This window comes from Chiloscyllium punctatum, chromosome 46 (assembly GCF_047496795.1).
Source record: "Chiloscyllium punctatum isolate Juve2018m chromosome 46, sChiPun1.3, whole genome shotgun sequence".
NCBI classification, from domain to species: domain Eukaryota; kingdom Metazoa; phylum Chordata; class Chondrichthyes; order Orectolobiformes; family Hemiscylliidae; genus Chiloscyllium; species Chiloscyllium punctatum.
In genome coordinates, this window is record NC_092784.1 from 57,323,790 (window position 1) to 57,346,744 (window position 22,955).

The following is a 22,955-nucleotide window of genomic DNA, read 5'->3' on the forward strand; positions in this document are numbered from 1 at the left end:
AGCGTTCCTCATCCACAAACTGATCCCCTTCCCCGCCATTCACATTCTGTGGAGTCCCAGTATCTCACATTGACCTACCGAACTGGATCATTCATACTGTCCGGGTAAAGGAGCCCGAACTTTAGTCAGTTTTGGCAAAGCTCTGACTGCACATTACAGACAGGGTAACTGAGGATGGACAGCTCGACCCAGGAGTCTCAGTATCCAATTTGAACTTCACTTAAGTTTTCGGAAGAATGGGAAATAGTAATGTGGTAGTGTTGATTCTGGATTATGAATCCAGGAGTGCAGGCCCGCAGGCTCAAATCCAGGGCACAGGTTGCAATTTAAACCTGATTAATAAATCTGTAATCTTCTCCGTAATGATGATCATAGTGTTACCAGATGGTTGTAAAACTCCATCTGATTCTCATGTTCATCAGGAAAGGAAATCTGTCATAGAGTCTTAGAGAACGGAAACAGACCCTTCAGTCTAACCAGTCCCTGCTGACCATGTTCCCAAACTAAACTAGTCCAGCATGCCTGCTCCTGGCCCATATCCCTTCAATCCTTTCCTGTTCATGTATTTATCCAAATATCTTTTAAATGTTGTAACTGTCCCCACATCCACCATTTTCTCTGGATGTTCATTCCATTCTCTGTATAAAAAGGTTGTCCCTCATGTCTTTTTTAAGTCTTTTTCCTCCCACTTTAAAAATATGCCTCCTCGTTTTGAACTTCCCCACCTTCGGGAAAGGACCTTTGCTATTCCCCTTATGTTTTGCCCCTCCTTCCCTTTGTATGTGACTCCAGACCCAAGGACTCTTCACTGCCCGCTGAAAGGACACACTCGCTGAGGGGCAACTGGGGATGGGCACTAAACGTTGACCTTGCTAGTGACATTTTATTGAAACAACAACAAAGAATCCTCTCCATCAACATTACTGCCGCCTTCCACCCGCCTAACGTTGCTCATCTCTGCCTCTCTGACACAGCACCAGGGGTACTGGCTGAAATCCCAGCCTTTTGGTCTCTCGGATCGACAGTGCTGATATTTCCACTGGCTAGCTTTCGTCCTCTAGGAACGTCTGTTCATCCTAAATCCCACTCATCCCTCCCACCCAGTCCCATCATGCTGCTCTGGGCTCATAGTTAATGCTGTAACCCTGACTATTGATGCGTTTCCTTCAACTTTAACCAATGAATCTCAGCAGGAGTCGGTTATACACTAAAAATCTGTTCATGTGAAAGACCCATTTTCGAATGAAAGGTTTTATTTTGCTTTGAAGACAGTGTGCACGTATATCCAGGAATGATTAATTAGTGGGTTCTTTTATTTAACAGTCTGGTCTGAGACAACCCCGTAACATATTTATTAGTATCGATCTGTAATCTAAAACAGTATTATGCCTCTAGTCTGCACAGTTTTGCATCGACTGATAACCAGCTGACCTTGTCAAGCAGGACTTCAGGAAATGCCCCACTTTCCCAGTGAATTATTTAAAGTGTTCAACTATTCTGCAATTTTTCTTACTATCAGGCCTATTTATCACCCTGCCTCCAGTGCAACGTGACCTTATCTCTCATTTGCCCCTCTTCATAGAATCCTCACAGCATGGAAACAGGCCATTTGGCCCAACAATCCCACACTGACCTTCCAAAGAGAGTCCCACCCAGACCAATTCCCCTACCTTATTACTCCTAATGTCCCTAACCTGCACATCCCTGAACACTCTGGGGCAATTTAGAGATTAGATTAGATTAGATTACTTACAGTGTGGAAACAGACCCTTCGGCCCAACAAGCCCATACCAACCCTCCAAAGAGCAACCCACCCAGACCCATTCCCCTATATTTACCCCTTTACCTAACACTGCAGGCAATTTAGCGTGGGCCAATTCACCTAACCTGCACATCTTTGGACTGTGGGAGGAAACCGGAGCACCTGAAGGAAACCCACGCAGACATGGGGAGAACGTGCAAACGCCCCACAGACAGTCGCCTAAGGCTGGAATCAAACCGGGGCCCAAGTGCTGTGAGGCAGCAGTGCTAACCACTGAGCCACCATACTGTTCGAATTGACTGTAAAGTGCCCAACTGCGGTCCCAAATCCCAGTCTCAAAAGAGCTCCTTCCGACTGCACCAGTCTGACATTTATCATTTATCCCACCCCGTACCTAAATGATAATTCAGCTCTGGGCACTGATGCAGGGCATACCCCTGTCCCCACTTGACCCATGAGAAATATTCTCCCTTGGGGCCAGTATACCTTTCAACCCGATTGGCCACAGCAGAATCCTGCGTTCCAAAGGTGTGGACACTAGCTGTCTTGACGACGGGGACCTCTGGTTGCCCCAGGAAGTGCCAATGTTTACTTAAAATAGATACAGGATAAGAGGCACAATCTGGAGGTGACCAGCACTGGTCCGCAACTCCAAATGGCTGCAGGACTGGTTTTTGACAAGATTGGAACTGTTTCTGTCTTCTCTGTCCCACTTTGGACGCAGCATGGTGCATCCAGCGATAGTTCAGGTGTTGGTTACCAATCTGCGAAGCTGAACTTGACCATTTACTGTTAGCACCAGACTCCAGGTCACGTTCTCGGGGACCCCGGTTTCAGATCCGGGTTGCGGCAGGTGGTGGAATTTCAATTCAGTGACAAATCTGGGATGAAGAGCCCTAATGATGGCCATACTCATCATCAGGAAGTCCCCATTTTGGTTCACTCATACCTCTTTCGGGAAGAGGATCTGCCATCCTTACCTGGTCTGGTTGACAAGTGACTCCAGACCCATAGCAACAGATCTAAGAGTCATAGAGGCCTCTAGCGCAGAAAAAAAAGACCTTTTGGCCCATCGAGTCTGCAGCAGTCAAAACCTAACTATTCTCATCCCATTTTCCACGACTTAGTCTCGATATTGCAAGTGCACATTTAAACACTTGGTAAATATTATGAGGGGTTTCTGCCTCTCCCACCCTTGGAGGCAGTGAGTGAAAGAGTGTTTCCTCACATTCCCCTCGAAACCTCCTGCCCCGATATTAAACCTTTGCCCACCGGCATCCCTATATGGTTGACACTGAACTGCCCTGTGGGCAATTAGGGATGAGTAATAAATACTGGCCTGGCCTGTGTTACCCACATCCCATGAATGAAATAAAAATATTATCACTGAACCAAACAAAACTCCGAACTAGTGAGCCTTTGAAGTTGAACTTTATTATCCAACAAATTGAAGTCCTGCTTCATAAGCTTTTCCGGCACGTTGCTTTCACTCAGCAATCCTATCTTTATTAAAGTGCGTAACAGATATCTTTATTTCCACATAAAGAGTTTGAAATTTCTGCCATTTTCTCTCAGAGCATGACAAATTGGATAATTGGGTAACCATCATATCCTTGGGGTCAAGTACATTGCAATTAAGTCTGCACCGTGAACTTTATGGCTCGTGTGAGAGAGAGTCCATGCTTGGACCGTGTTTAGAATCAATTGCAAAGTCAACTGTACTGTACTCACAAAGAAATCTCTGTAACTGTGGACTCCAGTTCCTGAGCCAAAGCTAATGGCAGCTCAATTGTTATACTTCACCCACTAATAATTAGTTGATGCCATGAGAAGTTTCTACACTCTCCTTCAGCTGTTCAACCGCATGGCCTTTTGAGCAGCCATTTGGTAAAAACCCAACCAGCTCATCAAAGTAAATCCTTCCTCTTTCCTAAATCTGATTGACACCATTTCCAGATGTCCAGTGTTGTGCAGTGTCGATGTCAGCAGATCCCTCATCAGATGTAACTCCCACACTCCACAATCTCATGTTATTGCAATAGCTGAAATCAAGGGGATGTTGTTTAAGAAGCTAATAACAAAGAACAGGAGTAGGCCATTCAGCCCCCCGAGCCTGCAGCCCCACTCACGTAATACCATCATGGCTGATCTCATCTCAGCCTACACTTTCCCTGCCCGCTCCCTGTAACCCTTCAACCCTTTAGTTATTAAAAATCTGTCGATCCCCTCCTTAAATTTACTCCCTGCCCCAGCATCCAGCACACCCTGGGGGAGTGACTCCATCACCTTTCGAGAGAAGTAATTTCTCCTCATCTCTGTTTTAAATCTGCCACCCCTTATCCTAAAACCATGACCTCTCATTCCAGATTACCCCCCCCCCCCCAAGGGGAAACATCTACTCCATGTTAACTTTGTCAATCCCCTTTAGCATCTTGCGTACCTCAATTAGACCTCCTTTCATTCTCTTGAACTCCTCTGAGAACAGGCCTAAACTACTCAGTTTCTCTCTGTAAGACAAGCCCCTCATCTCTGGAACTAATCCAGTTAACCTTCTCTGAACTACAATTACATGCTTCCATCCTTACAATAACTTGAACTGGATCTTCCTATCATCTCAGCCATTGGCTCCCCATCAATTATTCCGATCGAATTCACTTAAGTAAATGTAACTTTATATAAGTTAAATAATGATGCAAAATAAAGAGTTCCTCACATTTCCTCACAAAAACCATTAGTCTCATTTGGGAAATGGTGGTGTTGTGTTCACCTCACTGGTTCAGTAGTCCATAGGCCTAGACTAATGCTTTGTGGAAATTTCAGTTTGAAATAAAACCAGGAAGTGCTGGAGAAGCTGGAGCAGGCCTGAGGAACATTCATACAGGAGTTAAAATGTGTCATTCTATTCCTCTCTCCATTGATACTGCCAGATCTGTTGAGTTGCTCCAGCAGTTTCTGTTTTTGTTTGATACTTTGGAAGTATATTTTCAATTTCCACTACATCTGTTGGTGGTATTTAAATCCATTTCATGAATCTGGAATTATGAAGTTAGGCTGAAATAGTTTAGCAAGCCACTTAGAGGGCAGTTAGGGCATTGCTGTGGATCTGGAGTCACATGCAGGGTAAGAAGCACAGTTTTCCCTCCTGGAAAGACGTTAGTGAATCAGATCAGTCTTCACCATGAATTGATAGTTGTTCTGATGACTTTAACCAAAAGTATTCTGGGTCCATTGCTTGCCCACATTGGGATTTGAATCCCAGAGCCTGGAGTGTTTTCTGGGCTTCTGGATGACCGCTCCAGTGAAGTTACCATGACATCACCATATCCCATGGAACAGAGAACAGTACAGCACGGTACAGGCCCTTCGGCCCTTGATGTTGTGCTGACCTTTTATCCCACTCTAAGATCAGTCTAACCTACATCCCTCATCCATGTGCCTGTCAAAATGTCCATGATGTATCTGGCTGTACTCCCACTGCTGGAAGTGCATTCCACGCCCCCACCACTCTCTGTGTAAAAAAACCTACTTCTGACATCTCCCCAAAACCTTCCTCCAATCACCTTAAACCTATACCCTTCGTGATAGCCATTTCTGCCCTGGGAAAAACCCTCTGACTATTCACTCTCTCTATGCATGTCATCACTTTGTACACCTCTAGCAAGTCACCTCTCATCCCACTTCACTCCAATGAGAAAATCCCAAGCTCCCTCAACCTAAGACATGCCCTCCAGTCCAGGCAGCATTCTGGTAAATCTCCTCTGCACCCTCTCTAACGCTTCCACATCCTTCCTGTTATGAGACGACCAGAACTGAATCGAGAGTGTGGTGCTGGGAAAGCACAGCCGGTCAGGCAGCATCCGAGGAGCGGGAGAATCAACATTCCAGGCATAAGCCCTTCATCAGGAACTGAACACAATATAGCAACTGTGGTCTACCAGGCCTCTATAGAACTGCAGCCTCACCTCAAGGCTGTTATAATCAATCCCCCAGTTAATGAAAGCCAACAAACCATATGCCTTCTTAATAACCCTATCAACTTGGGTGTCAGTTTTGAGGGATCTATGGACATGGACCCCAAGATCCTGCTGTTCCTCCACACTGATTGAGGATGTTTCCTTAAAGCAGATGAGATAGAGGGAGCATGTGATTGAAATGTACAAAACTCTGAGGGGCATTTATACGGTAGACAGGAAGGGAAACTTCTTCTTGATGGAGGGATCAAAGCCCAGGGGGCATAGACTAAAGATAAAGGGAAATGGTTTAGAGGAGATATGAGGGGAAGACATTTTCACCCAGAGGGTGGCGGGAATCAGGAACTCACTGCTTGTAATGAGGGAGAGGCAGAAACCCTCATCACATTGAAGATGTAAGTATTCAGATGTACACTTGTGATGCCTTGAGTGGAATGCAGTTCAGAGGGTTGGTTTAGACTCAATGGGCCAGATGGTCTGCTTCTGCACTGTAGGGATTCTATGATAACTCTCTTCCCCTTTACACCGCAGACTCTATTCTCCCTGTTTCTCCTTCTCTCCTCCTGTACATCCTAAAACCCACTCTCCCATGTTTCTCTCTCCTTGCAGTCCCCAGTCCCCACCCTGACAGCTCTCTTTCCCCAACTCTCTCTCTCACTGAGGGGCCATGGCAATGTTTGAGCCTCAAACTAGGATCACTGTGGTGGGCTACAAGATTGGAAACACCACAGGGAGTGATGCAGCATCATATAGAGTCATAGAGATGTACAGCACTGAAACACACCTTTCGGTCTAACCCGTCCACGCCGACCAGATATCCCAACCCTATCTAGTCCCATTTGCCAGCACTTGGCCCATATCCCTCTCAACCCTTCCTATCCATATGCCCATCCAGATGTCTTTTAAAGTTGTAATATTACCAGTCTCCACCACTTCCTCTGGCAGCTCATTCCATACATGTACCACCCTCTACGTGAAAAAGTTGCTCCTTAGATCCCTTTTATACCTTTCCCCTCTCACCCTAAACCTATGACCCCTAGTTCTGGACTCCCCCACTGCAGGGAAAAGACTTTGTCTATTTACCCTATCCATGCCCCTCCCGATTTTATAAACCTCGATAAGGTCACCCCTCAGCCTCTGACGCTCCAGGGAAAACAGCCCCAGCCTATTCAGCCTCTCCCTATAGCTCAAATCCTCCAACCCTGGCAACAGCCTTATGAATCTTTTCTCAACCCTTTCAAGTTTCACAACATCTTTCCAATAGGAAGGAGACCCGAATTGCACGCAGTATTCCAAAAGTGGCCGAACCAACGTCCTGTACAGCTGCAACATGACCTCCCAGCTCCTCCATTCAATGCATTCACCAATAAAGGAAAGCATACCAAACGCCTTCTTCACTATCCTATCTACCTCTGACTTCACTTTCAAGGAACTATGAACCTGCACTCCAAAGTCTCTTCATTCAGCAACACTCTCCAGGACCTTACCATTAAGTGTATAAGTCCTGGTCTGATTTGCTTTTCCAAAATTCAGCACCTCACATTTACCTAAATTAAACTCTATCTGCCACTCCTCAGCCCATTGGCCCGTCTGATCATGTGAGATAACCTTCTTCACTGTCCACTACACCACCAATTTTGGCGTCATCTGCAAACTTACGAACTATACCTCCTACGTTGACATCCTATATATAAATTATGAAAAGCAGTGGGCCCATCAGAATTGGGTCCTGTAGCCAAGGGGTGAGTAGAGGTCCCTGTTGAATGCTGTGACGGTTAATAATGTTTGGAAATAAAATGGATGTTTTGGATCTGACCTCAGCAGACTCTGACATTTAGGTAACAACTCACAGGACATTGGCCAATGGTGGAACTCAATCCCAATGGTTAAGCCTTTCAAAGAAGTCACCGTAACCAGCACACTCTTGGGAACAAATAATCTGTAAAATCATGCAAAGATTTGTTCTTCCTCTAATCATCATTGAATAGTAGATTTGTGAGTAATCTGCCTGCACCAAACAATGCAAACACCTTGTTCATCTTTGGAGAGTAAGAGATAGAGATGCATGAATTTCTTTTTCTGTTGTTTCAGGGAATAACAGGTGCTGATGGTCATCCAGGTCAGAAAGGAAACTTGGTAAGGGGTCATTTTAAATGTGACTTGGATTTACATTTTGTCTACATTGACTTTATGTTTCCAGGAGTAGGAACAATTTTAAAAAAATAAGTCATTCATGTTGACATTGCTGGTTGGGTCAACATTTATTGCCCATCCCTATTTGCCCCTTGGTGAGCTGCCTTCTTGAACCGCTGCAGTCCATGTGCTGTGGTTGACCCACAATGCCCTGAAGTGGGCATTTCCAGGATTTTGACCCAGTGAAACTGAAGGAATAGCGATATATTTCCAAGTCAGGGTGGTGAGTGGCTTGATGGGGAACTTGAAGGTGGTGGTGTTCCCATGTATCTGCTCACCCTTGTCGGTCCAGATGGAAGTGATTGTGGGGTTTGGAAGGAGCTGTCTGAGGATCTTTGGTGAATTTCTGCAGTGCATCATGTAGATAGTGCACACCGCTGCGACTGAGCGTCGGTGTTGGAGGGAGTGGATGCTTGTGGATGTGGTGCCAATCAAGCGGGGGCTGCTTTGGCCTGGATGGTGAGAAGCCCCTGCACCACAATGCCAATAAAACAACATTCACAAGTTGCCTCTAATTTCAAGCAAGCTGAAAGTGACTTGATTTTGAGATCTTTAAAAAGAGTTCAATATGGGCAAGATGGAGAAAAGTGATCCCTGCCCAGTGAAGATCAATATGAGATTCATTGATATTTGATACTCACTCATAAGTATAACAACATTCATTGCATTCACATAGCACCTATTAATACTGAGAGACATTGCACGGTACTTCATAGCATCATTTCAAGCTGAACTCGACATTGAGTCATGCCATCAACCATCAGGAAAGCTAACCAGAGGTTTGGTCCAGGGGTTTGGTAATCTGGGGAGAGATTTCCTGCATCCAGGCAGCTGAAAGCATGGCAACTGTTGGCAAGGATAATGAGACTCAGGATTACACAAGAGGCCAGAATGAGTTGTGAGCTGAAACCTCGGAGGATTGTACATTTGTGAAAGGTTACGGTGATGAGGAGGCGAGGGATTGGAAGACCAGTGGAGAATCCTGGAGAAACCCGTTTAACCAGAGAGTGGAGAAATTGCAGTTATAGAGTTATACAGCATGAAAACAGACCAAGTGTCTTGTAGTAAGCTAATCCCCCTTGCCTGCACGTTTACAGATACCTGTAAACTTTAATATTCATGCACCAGTCCAAATGTCTTTTAAATGTTGTCATTGTACCTGCATCCACCACTTCCTCTGGCAATCCATTCTGGGAGGTTTCAGCATTGACTCTGGATCCCATGAAGTCTCATGGCTTCAGGTTAAACATGGGTAAGGAAACGTCTTGCTGGTTACCATGTACTGTCCTCCTTTGGCTCCTTCTCCATGCTGAACAACACTTAGAGGAAGCACTGACTGCCCACTTCACTCTCCAATTTTCAGCCCGTTTCACCAGAAAGCACCTTTCCCCCCACGTCCCTTCCCTTGGAGGTACAGAACAAATGGATGACCTAAAACCAGTTCCTCTGACAAAGCATGCTCCCAGGGACAATCAGAAGCGTACAGGAATAAAGGCAAAACACTGCAGATGCTGGAAATCTGACAAAAAAAAACCACAGAGAATGTCCAGCAGGTCTGGCAGCATCAGTGGATAGAGGGAGACAGACAGAGATAGAGTTAACATCCAGTAAGACTCTTCTTTCAGAGTCCTCTGTGTTGTCAGGTGCGGCTAAAGGACAAAGTGAGACATTGGTCTTCCCCATTGCTGTTCCTCTGGGTCAAGGGAGCCCATTGGACCATCTGATCTGACTCCTGAGGCTGATCTTGAATTGTGCCAAGCCCCATCCCATTGGATCAATGAATGTAGTCCCACTGGATATAGGCAAGCCAACCACAGAGCTCAGCGTACTCCACCGTTTTACAAATCCATAATTTCTAATGTGAAGACTTTCATTGAAAGTGCTTCAGTTGAGGACAAGAGGTTCAGGTCTGTACAGATCAAGTTTGATTTACAAGGATCTGTTGGTGAGACGGGGAAGAGACTCAATGCATTTTAAACCCATTGGTTGGACACTCCTTAATGTCTTTGCCAATTAACTTCTCTGGCGGAGGCTCGTTGTTATTGAACCACCATCCTCTCATGATTGGTATCGGAATTCTTAAACTTCCTCGATAGTGGATCAGATTAGCCATAAAACATGACAATGTTTCCCTGGGCTCCGCACTGACACTAAAACAGCAAAATAATGGGAATAGTATGACGGCAATCAAAAAATGTTCAAAATATATCGCCAAAGCTGCCCTTACGAAGGCGGTGTTTAGATCAGAGTGGTGCTGGAAAAGCACAGCAGGTCAGGCAGCATCCGAGCTGGAAAATCAACATTTCAGGCAAAAGCCCTTCACCTGCAGTCCTCTCTTTTGCCTTGAGAATGTGGTGGTGAGCTGACTTCTTGAACTGCGTTAAAAACCTCACAAGACGAGATTACAGTCCAACAGGTTTATTTGGAAGGCACAGTGTGCTTCCCCTTCATCAGGTAACTAGTGGGGCAGCATCATAGGGCACAGAATCTGTCGTAAAAAATATGGCGAAGGAGCAGTGCTCTGAAAGCTAATGCTTCCAAATGAACCTGTTGGACTTTAACCTGGTGTTGTGTGATTTCTAACTTTGTCCACCCCACACTGGCACCTCCACATCTTGAACCGCTGCAGCCCACTGGCTGTGGGTTCACCCACAATGCCCTTAGGGAGGGAATTCCAGGATTTGGACGCAGCGACACTGAAGGGACGGCAATATATTTCCAAGTCAGGATATTAATTTGGGACGTGGGCATTGCTGGCTGTGTCAGCGTTTATTGCCTGTCCCTAATCACCCTTGAGTCCTTGGTCTGGCTAAACTGACAGCTCCTGTTGTGTTTCCAGTACAGTACTGATTGCTCTTTTTTATTAAGAGCATGCGTTTTACATTGTGGTTGTACCATTGCACATGAAGACAAACTCCAATAAAGTGAACAGGCTATGAAAAGTGTGCTCCTGCACTCTCCTTTCCTCCCAGTTACATAGTTGCATTGAAGCAGTAAAAGTTTACTTCTCCGAGGTAATAACCGTGCTTTTGAAATATTTGTGAGCAGTAGATGCTTTAAGGGCAGGTTTAAGTTGACTAAAAATTACGATGAATTCCTGAAGGCACAGCAGTTCTGAAGGGCGATTGACTCAGCCTTAAATGTGTCAACAGATTGTTCAGTTCTCCATGGATTTGGGTATAAGCTATCCACAAGCTGCTTTTCAAGTCCCAACAAAGTCTCAAGGTCATTCACAGGGCATGAGGAGCTTGTGAGATGCAGCAAGCTGTTATGCATGCAGACTTGGCGATGGGTGTTCGCACCAGCAAGATCCCAGTAATCACAGAATGTTAGATAGACCAGATAATCTCTGTTGGAGGTGCCTCCTGTGGAGTAATATTAACTGGTATCCTGAGAGGTGTGCCCCGACCTTCAGACAGAGCCTCAAATACACCCACCTCCAATGCAATATATCCCACCTCCAATTCAACTCACACCCACCTTCAATGCAGCAAACCCCCACCTCCAATGTGCCTTACACCCACCTCCAAAGTGCAGATTTTCTGCCAAGGTAGAGAGCTTCAGACTGACTCAGCACTCTACATTGGGCACCTGTCAATGAGGACTCAGACTGCAGGAAGACAAATTTACAACAACGCAATGAAATCCACTTTACTCATTCACTGATTGGCTGATAGGTCAGTGAAGGACCTCTCACTGTGTAACTATCATACCCCCCTGGCACCAGCGTTGATGCACCATGGGACCTCTGCAGCTCTGACAAAATGACCCCCTCACCGCAAAATAAATTTGCACTTCGGGATCGGTCACCTTGATTGTCAGATGGCTGTCGTCTGCCAGGAGCTGTTTCGGGGGACCATTTCTGAGGAGATATCAATGTGTTGAGAAACTACTACGGAATTTCTAGGGCACACGTTTCCAAACCTGCACCCGACTTCATTTTAAAGTCTAACCCGACATCTCAGGTAAATGATCTTTCATCAGAACGGGGGAAAGAATCAGAGCTGTGACAGGTTTTAGTGAACCATAGGACCAGGCAAGTGAGGAGAGGTTGGTAGGCAGGAGAGATTGAGTGAATGGTAGACCTGCTTTCAGACAAAATGCGAGTGATGAGCATGATGTAACCTTGGCGATGTCTAGCATCATCGCAACATCAGAAAGACTGAGGACGGACAGATCAGTGTGTGGGAGTCAATCAGAGAGTTGGAACAACAGGTGACTCTGCTATAACCCCATGGGGAATCTTAATTAATCCTGATTAATCTCCTGTGGAGCTCGATGAGAATGAGTTCCCTTGGTAACTAGCAATGGCCTACCTGGCTTGAACTCATCACCTGATCCCTTTGTAAAGCAGACCCCAAAGTGCCCTCTTGTGGTGTGGTGGTAGTGCCCCTACCCTTGGATTGAGAGGCCTAGCTTCAAGTCCCACCTGCTCCAGAATTATGTAATAACATCTCTGAATAGGCTGCTTGGAAAAATTGGTTAAAAAAAAGGTGTTTTCAAAGCCCCCTTTGTGGTGCAGTGGTAGTGTCCCTACCACTGAGCCAGGAGACCTGGGTTCACGTTCTACCAGTTCCAGAGGTAGTGTAATAGTATCAATGACAGGATGATTACAAAATGTAAAGGGATACCAGCTTAGTCCATGGATCCTTTAACAGGGCCCTCTTGTGCAGTGGTAATGTCACTACCCCTGGACTGGGATGCCCGGGTTCAAAGCCCAATTGCTCCAGAAGTGTGTAATAACATCCCTGAACCAGATGATTAGAAAAGTAGGGAAAGAAAAAGCAGACCCAGAGGCCCCTCTTGGAGTGCAGTGGTAGTGTCCCTACTCCTGGACTGAGAGGCCCAGATTCAAGTCCCACCTGTTTTAGTGGTGTGTGAGAACATTGCTGAGTAGGTTGATTCGAAAATAGGTTTATAAAAATAAAAGATAAAGTCGATGCAGAGATGGATCTGCAGCGCTGCCTGTCCCAGGCCTAGATAGAGCATGAGCAGTGGCTTCATTCTGGTGTTCACCAATAAACAAAATTCCTTTTCCTGTCACCTCCTGAGTTATTATAATGACCAGAAGTTCAGGGCCATCAGAGCAGCCTGAATGAAAAAGCGATCGCACAAACTGCACTTTGTCTCTCAATTACAGAGAAGATCAGGGAGTGCGCTGCATGCCTGAGTTTCTGTCCAGTGAACAGACCCAGCTGCTTACATCCATGTGAGTAATCAAGCTGAGCACCTCAGGGCTGAAGCCCGGATAATTAGAGATTTATCTTCTGTCTATCTTCCACCCTCAGGGTCCTCAAGGTGAACCTGGACCTTCAGGACAGCAAGGCAACCCAGGAGCACAGGTGAGAAAGCGCTGAAGTACCATAAAGATATTGAAGTGGCTCTTAACCAGAGAAAATCAAATACTCTTCAGTTACTGTTGCATCATTCTCGATGACACGTTGGATGCTGCTGGCTCTCTGAAGTTCTACATCAAATTAAGGGGTGAAAGGGAGAACGTTCAATTAAATTTGTTTATTAACGACTGTTCTTTCAATAAAGTAGTGGGGTCAGTTGTCAGGGTTCAATTATAGAATCCCAACATCGCAGGTAGAGGCTATTTGGCCCATTGAGTCTGCACTGACCCTCCGAACAACATCCCATCGGCTCACTGTAATGTCACCTACACTATGGCTAATCCACCTAGTCTAAAGTTAAAAATCACACAACACCAGGTTATAGTCCAACAGGTTTATTTGGAAGCACTACTCCTTCATCAGGTAGTTGTGATCAGGTTGGTCTAACCACCTGATGAAGGAGCAGCGCTCCGAAAGCTAGTGCTTCCAATTAAACCTATCGGACTATAACCTGGTGTTGTGTGATTTTTAACTTTGTACACCCTCGTCCAACACCGGCATCTCCAAATCATGACCACCTGGCTTATGCATCCCTGAACACTATGGGCAATTTCCCATGGCCAACCCACTTTAACCTACGCATCTTTGGATCATGGGAGGAAACCCACGCAGACACAGGGAGAGCGTACAAAGACAGTCGCCTGAGGGTGGAATCGAACGCGGGTCCCTGATGTTATGAGGCAGCAGTGCTTACCACTGAGCCACCATGCCAGCTCTACTGCTGTGTTAGGCAGTATTTATTGTGACATGTTGTAAGGTATTATATAAATCACTTTGGTGAGACTGGGTAGTGCCCAGTTACTGATAATTGGGGGTATGATTGGAAAGTAAGAATCCGCAGGACTGGCAATGACATTGTAGTCCTTCTGCCAAATCCCACGATCTAGGCAATCTCATAATCTTTAATAAACTCGATACATGCCTTCTCCAGCATATGCTGGTCCAATTAGACTCCTGTTGTTCTTCTTGGCAGCCCATCCCCTTCCATCCATCAAACTCAGTATAAACTAGTTAAATTTTAAACTCTTGCTGTTAGGTGATTCTATAATAATGAGTCATGCCTCTTTAATTACCAAATTACATTGCAGATCCATTGAGAGAGAGAGGCTTCTGAAAGGGGTAGTCACACCACTGTTGCTGCATTTCTCAGGTTCTGTGTTCCCAATGTTCCTCAAGCTGCTGACTCTAGGCCTTGAAACAAAAACAGAAGCTGCTGGAACAGCTCAGCAGGTCTGTGCAACATCTGTGAAAAGAAATCCGAGCGAACGTTTCCAGTCCGGTGTCCCTTCCTCAGTCTCCAGGTCTTCAGCACCATTAAAGATTGAGCCACCAAATGCAAGGTGGCGTTTTTAAAATTAAAAAGCTTCTCAAACAGCTGAGCGCAGTCCAACCAGTGACAAGGAAGTGGAGTTCTGAGTTAACTATGGGGCAGATTATCAGGGGCAGATTATCAGAGGTTCTATCTGTTCAGGTGGTTGTGAAGGAGCAGCACTCCGACTGCTAGTGCTTCCAAATAAACCTGGTATTGTGTGATTTTTAACTTTGTCCACCCCAGCTGCTTCACATCCCTTGGGGTGGCACGGTGGCTCAGTGGTTAGCACTGCTGCCTCACAGCACCAGGGTCCCAGGTTCGATTCCAGCCTTGGGCAACTGTCTGTGTGGAGTTTGCACATTCTCCCCGTGTCTGTGTAGGTTTCCTCCGGGTGCTCCGGTTTCCTCCCACAGTCCAAAGATGTGCAGGTCAGGTGAATTGGCTGTGCTAAATTGCCCATAGTGTTCGGTGCATTGGTCAGAGAGTGGGTTACTCTTCGGAGGGTAGGTGTGGACTGGTTGGTCTGAAGGGACTGTTTCCACACTGTAGGGAATCTGATCTAATCTAATCATGACCACCTAGCCTATGCATCCCTGGACACAATGGGCAATTAAGCTTCCCAAATCCACCCTAACCTGTACATCTTTGGACCGTGGGAGGAAACCCACACAGACACAGGGACAGATTATCAGAGGTTTCCTCAGGCCGCGAAGGAGGTATTGGAGCCACGTCAGCAAATTCAGGCTTTCTGAGATCAGAAATGTGTCATCTTTTTGTAAAGAAAGTTGTCTTTTCTCCTTGCAGGGTTTCCCAGGACCCCAAGGCCCCATTGGACTTCCCGGGGAGAAGGTAAGTTCTCGAATTGACTTCATTTTCAAAATTGAGGCTTGTCTCTTTAGGACAACTGCAGGATGGCATTATCGCCTCTTGGACAGTTGTGTGATTTTGGAACGGTGTGTCTCAGGAGGTAGGGCCACTGGATATTTTGAGGACAAAGATGGATAGATTCATTTTTAGGAGCAAATTGCTGCAGATAGAACCATAGAGTCATAGAGATGCACAGCATGGAAACAGACCTTTCGGTCCAACCCATCCATGCCGACCAGATATCCCAACCCAATCTAGTCCCACCTGCCAGCACACGGCCCATATCCCTCCAAGCCTTTCCTATTCTGGAATCTGTACTGAGAACAAGAAATGCTGGCAATCACAGCGGGTCAGGTAGAGACCACACTAATGTTTCTAGTCAAGATGACTCTTCATCAGAGCACGGATAGATTTTTTGTTAGGTGGGAGAGTCGAGGGTTCCCTAGAATCATAGAGTCATAGAGATGTACAGCATGGAAACAGACCCTTCAGTCCAACATGTCCATGCCAACCAGATATCCCAACTCAATCTAGTCCCACCCGCCAGCACCCGGCCCATATCCCTCCAAACCCTTCCTATTCATATACCCATCCAAATACCTTTTAAATGTTGCAACTGTACCAGCCTCCACCACTTCCTCTGGTAGCTCATTCCATACCCGTACCACCCTCTGTGTGAAAACGTTGCCCCAAAGGTCTCTTTTATATCTTTCCCCTCTCACCCTAAACCTATGTCCTTTAGTTCTGGACTCCCCGACCCCAGGGAAAAGACTTTGTTTATTTATCCTATCCATGCCCCTCATAATTTTGTGAACCTTATAAGGTCAGCCCTCAGCCTCTGATGCTCCAGGGAAAACAGCCCCAGCCTATTCAGCCTCTCCCCATAGCTCAAATTCTCCAACCCTGGCAACGTCCTTGTGAATCTTTTCTGAACCCTTTCAAGTTTCGCAACATCTTTCCGATAGGAAGGAGACCATAATTGCAGGCAATACTCCAACAGTCGATGGGATTTGAAACTTAAACAGAGGTTTTCCAGGATCTTACTGAATGGCAGAGCAGGCTAGAGGGGCTGAATGGCCTGCTGCTATTTCTGTTCATGCGTTGAGAGGCTATGACATGGTGGTGGACTGAGCAGTAGACAGGAGAGAAAGGTCAAAGTATGAGACCTTGCAGCAGTGGGACAGACACTTCAAGGTTTCCGCTGGGCTTGCCCATTGCTAAAAAAAGCATTAGATGTTTTCAAACCAGAAATATTCGTAGCATTGCTAATACTCTCGCTGAGTATTTAAACCCTGTTTGTTTTCTCGGGTAAATGTAAAAGATCTCCTGGTACTCCACAAGGAAGCACATGAGAGCGTTTCCTGACCAACATTTGTACCTCATGCTAATAGAGCAGATGATAGAGTCATAGAGTGTGAACAGCATTGGAAAAAGGCCCTTTGGCCCATCTATGTACCCCGGTCATCAAGCCCCAACCTATAATAATCCCATTTTCCATCACTTAACTCATAGCCTTGTGTTTCAGGTGCCCACCTGGATAGTTATTACATCTCTTGAGGGTTCCTGCCCCCACCACCCTTTCAGGCAGTGGGTTCTGGGTAAAAACAAAGTTTCCCTCAAATCCCTGTATAGGCCTCCTGCTTTGTACCTTTAAAGCTGCATCCCTTACTTATTGATCCATCTACTGATAGGAAATATCCCTCTCTACCTATGCCCCATAGAACTTTGTGCCCCTCAGTTTATCTGGTGAGTGCTGTTCATGGCATCTTGCTTTTTGCTATTGCCAGCACACTTAGGATTTATCGTGCACACCCAGGATTTGCGTTCAGATCTGCATTCAGATTTCTCGTCGCATCCTAAGTTGCACGTTTTGCAGTCCATTGAACCTGTCCCGATAATTTAGATAGGAATAGACGTTGCTCGTCTCTAACTCTGCCCCTTCCAGACACCAGTGTTGCAACAATATCAATTGCAGTTGAATGAACAGAGGGCGGGTAGGATTGCTCGGGACTGTACATCGACATGATCTGTTATGATGCTACACTGCTCGTCTTAATGATATGTCATGGATCCACAGTATCTGCACACATTCAAGCCTTGTTCAGTGCTAAGAGATATTATGGACAGGGGAGAGGGAAGGTGGCTGGGTTTTCTCTCTGTATGATACAGGAGCTGACATTGCACTCACTGTTTGATTTGTTCTGATAACACCTTGTTTTGTTTTTGCAAACGTTGCAGGGACCTCCAGGCAAGCAAGGCCTACCTGGTCTGATTGGAGCAGATGGCCCTCCGGTGAGATATGTACATTGCATGGCGTTGACTCTCTGGTCTTGAGCATGCCAACCTTTCCACTATATCCAGGCTGTTGTTTGGCTGTGCCTGATGTTATAGGGACTCGCTCTTCAGATTACAGACTTCCCTTCAAATCAACGTCTGCCAGGTGCTGGAAACCTTGGAATAAAGCCAGAAGGTGCTGGAGAAACTCAGCAGGTCTGGCAGCATCTGTGCAGGGAGAAACAGAGTTAACACTTTGTGTCCTGCTGTGAACTTCAGAGTAAGAACAGTCTTTGGACTGAAAATGCTTCTCTCTCCACACACTGTTTGAGTCTCTCCAGCTCATTCTGGTTATACAGATGTGCTGATTGCCAAAATTGCCTCTGGTGGTTTGGTTTGCCCCGTCTCTATCTTGACTCTGTATAACGGCAAGACCTGGTCACTGCTCCTGTGGAGCCTCTTGGTAAGCGTTATCCAATTGCAGGCTTCATGCCAAATCAGATTGTTCATGAGTCTTACCGTCTCTCCTTGTCACAATATTTCCTGCCTCTTCTTATCTCACGGACAGCCATCGTTATACCTTCATTGTCGGAGTTAACAAGAGGGTCTTCTGGAATCTGTATGAGAAGGTAACCAATTGAATATATAAGAGCCAGGAGCAGGAGGAGGCCATTCAGCCCTTTGACCCTGCTCCACCATTTAACACTATTATGGCTGATCTCATCTCAGCCTCAAATGCCCTCTCCTGCCTGCTCCCCATTACCCTTCAACCCATTCCTGATTAAATATCTATCTCCTCCCTCAGATTTATTCAGTCTCCCAGCATCCACCACACTCTGATAGTAAATCTGCCATCCTTACCTGGTCTGGCCTACATGTGACTCCAGATCCACACCAATCCAGTTGACTCCAAACTGCCTCTCAAATGGCTGAGTAAGCCACTCAGTTCAAGGGCAGTTAGGGACGGGCAACAAATGCTGGGGTTGATACCCATATCCCGTGAGTGATTAAACAAATAAAGATAAAGTCTTCAGGCCCAGCAGAAATAATTGCCATATCCACTGCACCCTGGGGAAGTGAATTCCACCCTTTGAGAGAACTATTTTTTCCTGATCTCTGATTTAAATCTGTTCCCCCGTATCCTCAAACTCTGACCTCTCATTCTAGATTATCCCACATAAGGAAACATCCTCCACTTTGTCAAACCCCTTTTAGCATCTTCTGCAGATCAATTAGGTTCCCTCTCGTCCTTCTAAACTCTGCTCAATCTCTCCTCATGAGGTTAAAAATCACACAACACCAGGTTGGAGTCCCAACAGGTTTATTTGGAAGCACTAGAAGGAGCTTCGAAAGCCATTGCATCCACATAAACCTGTTGGACTATAACCTGGTGTTGTGTGATTTTTAACTTTGTCCACCCCAGTCCAACACCAGCTTCTCCGCATCATCTCCTCATGAGGCAAGTCTATCATCTCTGGAATTACTCTTGTCTCAACTGCCTCCAATGCAACTCAATCCCCGCTCAAGTAAGAGAACCAGAACTTTCAACAGTAGTCCTAATGTTCCCTTACTAATGCCCTGTACATCAACACTTCCCTACTTTTATACTCTATTCCTTGAGGAATAAATGTCCAAGTCCCATTTCCCCTGCTTATTACCTGCTGTAGATTGAAGTGAAGGAACCTCACATGGAGACAATCTTTTGAGCAACAGTTAAAACATTAGGCACTAGCACCTGTATTGTGCTCGACAGCTGTGTTTTAACAAGACAAGCACATTTCTGAACAGAGGTGCTGTTGCAGCTGTGAAAGACAATTAGGTTTGAGAGTTTTTGTGGAGGCCAGACATTTGAAGGAATCTTTTTATACATTTTTTTTTGATCTGGGTTTTGAGCCTTAAAGTTGGAATTTGCCTTTTGAGGTCTGTGCTTTTTATCTCAGGGGAGGTATAAATAATCATTACAGCATCATAAAGGGAGCAGCGCAATTCTTTTTGTTTCAGCAGAAACGAGGGTCCAAATTGTGAAGATGAACCACACCACGTACTCCTTATAATGAACTGGACCTGTTTATGTGGATTACTGGGGAATTAAAGGGAGAGACACCAGGAAAGGAGGGGATTGAGGGAGGGGAATGAGGGAATGAGGGAGGGACACCAGGAAATGAGGGAATGGAGGGTGGGGGAACAGGAAATGAGTTTGAGAGAGGGACAATAGACAATAGACAATAGATGCAGGAGTAGGCCATTCAGCCCTTCGAGCCTGCACCGCCATTCAATATGATCATGGCTGATCATTCCCAATCAGTATCCTGTTCCAGCCTTATCTCCATAACCCTTGACTCCACTATCTTTAAGAGCTCTATCCAATTCTTTCTTAAATGAATCCAGAGACTGGGCCTCCACTGCCCTCTGGGGCAGAGCATTCCACACAGCCACCACTCTCTGGGTGAAGTAGTTTCTCCTCATCTCTGTCCTAAATGGTCTACCCCGTAATTTTAAGTGGGGAATGAGGAGATTGAGGGAAGGACACCAGGAATTGAGGGAGGGAACACCAGGAAATGCGGAGTTTGAGGGAGGGACACCGGGAAATGAGGACATTCGGGGAGGGAACACCCAGAAAATGAGGGGATTGAGGGAGGGACACCAGAAAATGAGGGGATTGAGGGAGAATGCTGGGAATAAGGGGATAGATGGAGGGACGCTGGGGATTGAGAGGATTGAGTCGGGGACAGTTGTAATTTTATTTCTTATTTTGTGATTTGGGCCATCACAAGCAAAGCCAGCTTTTGTTGTCATCTCCTAACTACCCTTGACTAGAGAGCTAGATCCAAATCAGAGGGCAATTAACAGTCAACCACATGGCTGTGGCTCTGGAGTCACATGTAGGCCAGACCAGGTAAGGATGGCAGATTTCCCTTCCCTAAAGGACATTAGTGAACCAGATGGGCATTTACCACAGTTAAAGACAGTTTCCTAGGCAGTAGCACTGAGTCTAACTGTGGGATTTTAACCCATCTCCATGAACACAAAACTGGATCCCTGGATTTTTAATCCATTGATGTTATCATCTCCACTATAACTAGGGGAATTGAGAAATGGTATCAGTAATGTGAGGTGGGGTGGGGGAACTGGGAATTAAGGAAATAGGAAAAAACCTAAAACTTCCAGGAGTCAAAGTGTACCCTATGCATATGCAGTATGCCTTGGACTCATAGAGTCAGAGGGATGTACAGTATGGACACAGACCAACTTGTCCATGCTGACAAGATGTCCAAAATTAATCGAGTCCCATTTACCAGCATTTAGCCCATATCCCTCCAAACCCTTCCTATTCATGTACCCATCCAGATGCCTCTTAAATGTTGTAATTGTACCAGCCTCTGCCACTTCCTCTGGCAGCTCATTCCATACACATACCAGCCTCTGCATGAAAAAAGTTGCCCCTTATATCCCTTTTAAATCTTTCCCCTCCCTAAACCTATGCCCTCTAGTTCTGGACTCCCTCACCCCAGGGAAAAGACCTTGTTTATTTACCCTGTCTATGCCCCTCATGATCTTATAAGCCTCCATAAGATCACCTCTCAAACTCTGACGCTTCAGGGAAAACAGCCCCAGCCTATTCAGCCTCTCCCTGTAGCTCAAACTCTCCAACCCTCGCAACATCCTTGTAAATCATTAGATGTATGTGCACGCCTGGTGAATGGTGGGACTTCACTAGGTCTGCTATCTTTTTGAAAGACTTGTGAATGAATATCAGAGAGGTCTCCTTTCTCTCCTTTTCAGTGCACTCTGTATATCTGGGTTGAACTTATTCTGTCCATCCAAAGAGCAATTGGAACACCAACTGTAACAATGAGCCAACACATTTGTATCTGTATGTTGTAATCGGCAGCAAAAGCTCTCAGAGGTTCAGAAAGGTCTTAGTGAAAATTGTCAATTTAAGACAAACATCAGTTTCCACCTTTCCTTTCCCTGTTCAGAAGCCTACACACGTTACAGAAAAACTCAGCTCTTTTTAACTCATCCCAATCACCAAATTGACGGGCGCGCAGTGCGGGGGGTGCTGTAATGTTAAGCAAAACAGAAATTGGGAGAGGCTAAGGGGAATTAAACCAAACTGTTGTTGGAAAGGGAGATAATATACTCCAGGCCCCATCTATTCCTAAAAGGTCGAGGCTACCTTGGTAAAATATTTTGAGGGGGGTCTGGTTCAGTGGGCACTGTCGTGCCCCCTCTCCAAGGAGAACTGGGCAACGGCTCGAGGACAGGGGTAGCCATCGGGATTGATGACCGTAGAGCCCAGCTCTTAAATGCACATCCCAGTGAATGTTGCCTGCTCTCTGCCAACTCTCTTTATGCATTAAAGTGACCCGTGTGTCTAAATGTGGCAGCATAAGCTGCAACCTTTCTGATGTGGGAACAGAAATCGGTGTGAAGGAGAGCGTGCTGAAGAAGCTTCTTCACCAGATTATGAGGCAGCAGCGATTCTTAACGCAAAGGCCTGGGAACGGGCTGCTTGCCAGGTCTCCTGGGAGCGTGGCCAACCTTCCAAGACTGCCCCTGGAGTCTCCAGGGACTAAAGACTAATCCCTGGGCAATGATTTGAGCAGCCCTTGCCAGGAAAACCATAAAGGGGAATTATAAGACACCTTATGTTTAAATATTCCCTGAGTGACTGAGTTTATTAATTGTGGAAAAATAAACTTTTGGAATCACGGGTCTGGAAGGTTGTTACAGAGGGTGGAATCTCCTGGAATACGGAAAAGTCGAGCGAGAAATTTCGGGACTAAATCAAACAATTTACAGCGTGGGGTCAGGCAGAAAATAATGTTGGAAGTTTCTGACTACAGCAGTTTAAAGGGTTATGAAATGACTACTGCACTTGATATGCTTTGCTAAGTCTACTGCGTTGATTTGAAGTGACGCTATTTAGTTAAGAATGATTTTTGTTTCGTTCTCAGGGTCACCCTGGTCGAGAGGGTCCTGCAGGTGATAAGGGGAATGCGGTATGTTCTTTACTGACTGTTGGAAAGATGGTTGCTGGGTGTAAGTGGGTGGTGATTGTAATGTTCCACAGTTCTGGGTTTGGCTGTGTGAGTCTATTTACTCCTGTGACAATGCTGTAGCATTAAGAGGTTATTTTGTCCTGGTTCTTTTTTAACTTGATTGAATGAGGGGCA

At 45.8% G+C, this 22,955-nt stretch overlaps 1 protein-coding gene across 2 annotated transcripts in view; it reads left to right on the forward strand.

The window, feature by feature from the left end:
- Positions 1-22,955, forward strand: part of LOC140468141 (uncharacterized) — a 318,469-nt gene that overhangs the window by 176,649 nt on the left and 118,865 nt on the right. For both annotated transcript variants that reach the window (XM_072564343.1, XM_072564344.1), the window contains 5 exons: positions 7,825-7,869; positions 13,215-13,268; positions 15,439-15,483; positions 17,740-17,793; positions 22,737-22,781. In XM_072564343.1, the coding sequence (XP_072420444.1) occupies positions 7,825-7,869; positions 13,215-13,268; positions 15,439-15,483; positions 17,740-17,793; positions 22,737-22,781 (243 nt within the window). The remainder of the gene's footprint in view (positions 1-7,824; positions 7,870-13,214; positions 13,269-15,438; positions 15,484-17,739; positions 17,794-22,736; positions 22,782-22,955) is intronic.